Source organism: Quercus suber, unplaced genomic scaffold (genome assembly GCF_002906115.3).
Source record: "Quercus suber isolate HL8 unplaced genomic scaffold, Cork oak 2.0 scaffold_86, whole genome shotgun sequence".
Classification (NCBI taxonomy): Eukaryota; Viridiplantae; Streptophyta; class Magnoliopsida; order Fagales; family Fagaceae; genus Quercus; species Quercus suber.
In genome coordinates this window covers 831,129-835,861 of record NW_027069551.1, presented here as the reverse complement: position 1 = coordinate 835,861, position 4,733 = coordinate 831,129, and the positions used below count along the sequence as shown (strand labels likewise).

The 4,733-nt window shown below is 32.0% G+C and overlaps 1 protein-coding gene across 1 annotated transcript; it reads left to right on the top strand.

Annotated features, from left to right (window-relative positions):
* The first annotated feature begins 3,574 nt into the window (after nucleotides 1-3,574).
* On the top strand, nucleotides 3,575-4,269 carry LOC136067811 (L10-interacting MYB domain-containing protein-like). The gene is made up of 2 exons (XM_065774125.1): nucleotides 3,575-3,970; nucleotides 4,061-4,269. The coding sequence occupies exons 1-2, from the start codon at nucleotides 3,623-3,625 to the stop codon at nucleotides 4,163-4,165; spliced, it is 453 nt and encodes a 150-aa protein (XP_065630197.1). The 5' UTR covers nucleotides 3,575-3,622; the 3' UTR covers nucleotides 4,166-4,269.
* Nucleotides 4,270-4,733: the final 464 nt, after the last annotated feature.

Here is a 4,733-nt window from a genome sequence, read left to right as displayed (position 1 = left end):
AAAAAAAAAAAAAATCTATCTTTATGATGGATAGATAAAGTTTTTTATTGTCGAGTAAAAGATATAAAATTCAAACATTTTCTACACTAAAAATAAATTGATGTCCTGATCTAACAAAATATTTAATTACTTTTTTTTTTTTTTGCATAGTTTTGTTGGCGGGAGGAAAATAAAGAGAAGCTGCCTAGAAGTTTTCCTTTTCTTTTGTTTAGGATTTTGCTTTGTTTGACCAGATACTTCTTTTCTTAGGGAATAGTGAATACTTTGTTTGACTAGAAACTTGGTTCGTTTTTTAAGGCGGTCTTACAAGTTAAAATGATACAAGTCAGGCCCTCCTTTCTTGCGTCCCTAACATTGTCAAGAAATCATTTTGGAGAAAGTGGTAAACTATACTGTTAAAGTTTATGTCACTCTCTTAAACGTCATTGCTTATGAAAAAAATAGGAACAAGATATGCTTTTGGTTTTCGTATCTGACATCACGAAATTACCGTGGGCAATGTCGTATACGGGAATCTCTCTAGACTATATATACTCTTTAGGCTTAAGCTTAGAATTTTTTTTTTTTTTTGATAGGAGGCTTAAGCTTAGAATTGATGCAAGATGATGGTGCGCAATGTTAATGACCTTATGGTATTATTTCAAGTTAATAAGACTCTACACTAAGCACTAGTATCAAATGTGTTAAATGCTAAATTTTTAGCATTTAGCATACCACACAAAAAATTACTTCATGATATGTGCCAAATGCTAAATAAATTTGACACTTGCTATAGTGATGTTCTAACAATAGAATTATAATGGCAAATGTGTTATTTGTTTTTTTTTTTTTGGTATTTTTCATTCAAACTTTCTCTCTCTTCCATAAGAAATATCTTCCTCTTCCCTTTCAGCCACTCATCTCTCTTGACCTTTCCTCTTTCCCTTCCATCTGTCTCTCTTAATCGAATTTCATTATTCAAACTTTCTCTCTCTTCCATACAAATAATAAAAGAAAAAAAAATAAAAGAGTAATTAAAAAGAATAAAGAAAGAGTATTTAAATAAAGTGGTAAAAAAAATAATAGAATAAATATTTTATAAATAATTAGTTTTTCACATTTTTGCTCTGACAAATTTGAAAAATGATTCAGCAAAAAAAAAAAAAAAAAAAAAAAAAAAAAACTTGAAAAGTGATAGCTTCCAAGTCCCGAGTCATTTTGGAGGTCATGTTCGAAGTTTTTGGACTTTCAAGTTTCAACAAGGCATATTGACTCTAGTAAAAAAAATAGACACCTTTAAGTTAGGATAATTTTTTTTAAGAATTGACAAGTATTGACTTAATGCACATTATAAGATTTTTGTGGCTTCATCCCTGTTTTTAAAAATTAGGTCAAAAAATTGGAAAATGCCCGATTTTCTGTTCCAGTTATGGTTGGATCAATGGCCGAACCCCTGATTTTATAAATAATTTAATTCACAATTCTAATTATATAAATAAAAAATGAAATTTATGATAAAATGTATCTACAAGAAAATTAACAATAAATTTATAATGACCTTTTAATTACAAAATATATATTATTCTAAAAAAATATTACAAAATATATATTATTTAATAAGTTGCAAATTTCAAGTTTCATGTTGAATTATCGAAGCTCACAAGCAAAAGAGAAGAGAAACCTGAAGGATGAGCGGGTGTCGTTTAGTGAGGTTTTAATTGAAATTGGCTGTAGCTTTAGGTGTTTTATTTCTGGCACGTGGTAACTGCCAGTTTTTGAATACAAGAAAATATTTTCTGCATTATTAATTTTTCAAAAACTTAATTAGTAGTAGTTAAAAAGAACAAGGTAATCTAGGTTTCTCTATAACTACTTAGCTAAAGTGGGACTTTAATGCATAAGATGAATCTATTCATCCAAAATATTCCTCCACAATACATGAAAATTAACGTGACATGCTTAAAGGACGCATGGTCTGCGTTCAATATATATTAACGCTTCCTTCATTGTTGCATGCTATTCCACTCCATTTGCATGGCCTTGAAGCAGAGGAATTGACCTATGACTGCAGAATCTGTTGGTCTGGGAAGCTTTCTTTCATTTGAGTAGAGCCTCAATTTCTGTGTTTGATCTTGGACTAGCCTTGCAGGTGGATAGCAAAATCAACCACGCAACTAATGGTGCAAGTGAAACATGTTTGGATTGTTTTCCTTGAATAGCCATCAGGAATCCTTTGTTCCACCGTTTTGATTGCCAATAAATATTAAGTGCCCGTTTGGTTCAACTTTTAAAGCCCAAAAATTGGCTTTTCAAAAATGCTGGCCCTTTATGTGCGTTTGGTGAGAATAAAACCCAGCTTTTTGAAGAAAGTTGGCTTTTACATTTCTGAAGATATGCGCGTTTCAAATTTGGTTCAGCTGAGGTCCATAATTGAAAAGTTGGGTCTGGGCTTTTTTACATATATCCGTTGGAGAGTAGAAATACGAAATTGCCCTTGACTAAAGGGCAAGGGGTCTTTATAGGAATCACGCACAGTGCCCTCATTTCTTCCTCTCATCTCATCTCATCTCTGTGCGCAGCTCCCTCACCCCAGAAGTCTCTCTCAGCTCTGCTCTGCCGTGCGTAAGTACCGTTCTCTCTTTTATTTTGTCCTCAAAAATCTTCTTCCTCTTTCGTCTTCTTTCTTCGTCTTCTTCAGCGGGCCTTCCTCTGCAATATATATATATATATATATTTTTTTTATGTCTAATCTGATCTGAGGAATATGTTTTGAAGGTCGAGTTTTGATAAACAAAACACCAACTAGGGTCGATCTGCTACCAAAACGCCAGGTACAACACTGATCTGATTTTTTTTTTTGTTTTACCTATCAAAAAATTTTAGATCTTGCATGCTTTGTTCTTGCTAAAGATCATTTGTTCTCTTGCCGGGAACTGAAAAAAATTTGTGGATGCTTTGTTTAAGTTCTCTCCCCTGCAAAATTTGTGGATGATCTATTCGTTTTTTTTTTTTTTTAAATTTTGTGGATGCTCTGTGTCCTCTCCCCTGCAAAATTTGTGGATGATCTATTGTTTTTTTTTTTTTTTTTTTTTGTTTTTTTTTTTTTTTTTTTAATTTTGTGGATGATCTGTTTAATCCTCTCCCTGCAATTTTGTGGATGCTCTGTTTGTGTGTGTCATTGTGTTTGTGCGTGAAGATGGGTTTGTTTTTGTTTTGGGTTTTACAGTTTTTTTTAAATTTATTATTATTATTATTATTGTGAGGTGCTGCATGGTGAGGTGCTGCAGGGTGTGCGTGCTCTGCTGATGTGGGGTGTGTCTACAGCTGATAGGGCATGCGTGTCAGCAGCAGACGCACCCCACATCAGCAGAGCACGTACACCTCATCAGCACCCACAGAACCAAAAGTTTTTGTGTTTTAATGTTGATTATTAGTTATTTAATTATCTGAGTGGTAGCTTGAGTTTTTTGGGTTGGTTTTTGTGGTTTTTGTTGAGTATTAGTTATGTGATTTTCTAGGTTTTGAATGCTTTGGTGTAAGAATTTGTTGCTTAGTTTAAGAATTGAGGTTTAAGCTATACATTTTCAGTTGGTATGTCAAAGTTGATCCATTTATTGTGTCTTATGGTTGCTTAACTCTATAGATGGGTAAAAACACCACTTCCAACTCCGAGGCAAACAAAACAAGAGCATTATGGGGAGATCCAAGTTGGACAACTACTTTTTGTAACCTTTGTGTGGAAGAGATTGAAGCTGGGAATAAAGGATTCTTTGCTGCCTTAAGTGCCAAAGGTTGGAGCAATTTGGTAATCAAATTCTGTGATGAGACCGGTCTAAACTATGATAAGGAACAATTAAAATGTAGGTGGGATGTATTAAAAGCAGATTGGAGAGTGTGGGAAAAATTGAAGAGTCTTGACACAAATTTAGGATGGGATGCAGTGAAGGGAACAATTGATGCTAGTGATGATTGGTGGGACATGAAGTTGAAGGTGAGTTGAGCATTTTATTAATGTGTAGTTAGTTTGAAATAGTTATGTATATTATTGTAATATGAGTGAAATGACAATTACATTTTGTAGGAAGTACCCAAAGCTTCAAAATTTCGACATAAAGGTCCGCAGAATCTACAACAACTTGATAGAATGTTTAGGGATGTTACAGCAACTGGAGCAGAATTCATGTAGTACAATTTTTTACATTTTTATGTAGTACAATTTAAACTTGGATTATTAGTATGTATTTTATTATCTTTTTACATTTTTATGTAATACAATTTAAATTTGGATTATTGGTATGTATTTTATCATCTTTTTACATTTTCATTTTGTGCTTCATGATGATGAAAATTATTTAGATTTAATTAATATTGAGAAGAAGTCATTAATGATAATAACAAATAATTATGACACTGAAAAAGAGAAATTGCCCAAACATTATTAAAATAATACCAATAATATATATTTTATTATTATTATTATTATTATTATTATTATTAATATTAAGTATATGAAGTAGTTGATTTAAGTATGAAATAAACTCCCTTATATATACATTATCCTTTTTGGTAATTTACCCCTCAAACTGCCACTTTTATAAGTGCTAGGCAAACACTCAGCTTTTTCAAAAAGCACTTTTAACAGTTTTTACTAAACACTCAGCTTTTTGAAAATGCACTTTTTCATTATGCACTTTTTGAAAACTCAACTTTTTCATTATGCACTTTTACAAAAAACTGAACCAAACTCACCCTAA

Excerpts from the sequence above, each read along its gene's own strand:
- LOC136067811 (XM_065774125.1), top strand. The coding sequence starts at position 3,623 with ATGGGTAAAAACACCACTTCCAACTCCGAGGCAAACAAAACAAGAGCA. Across the intron at positions 3,971-4,060 it reads GGTGGGACATGAAGTTGAAG|GAAGTACCCAAAGCTTCAAA; the intron begins GTGAGTTGAGCA and ends TACATTTTGTAG.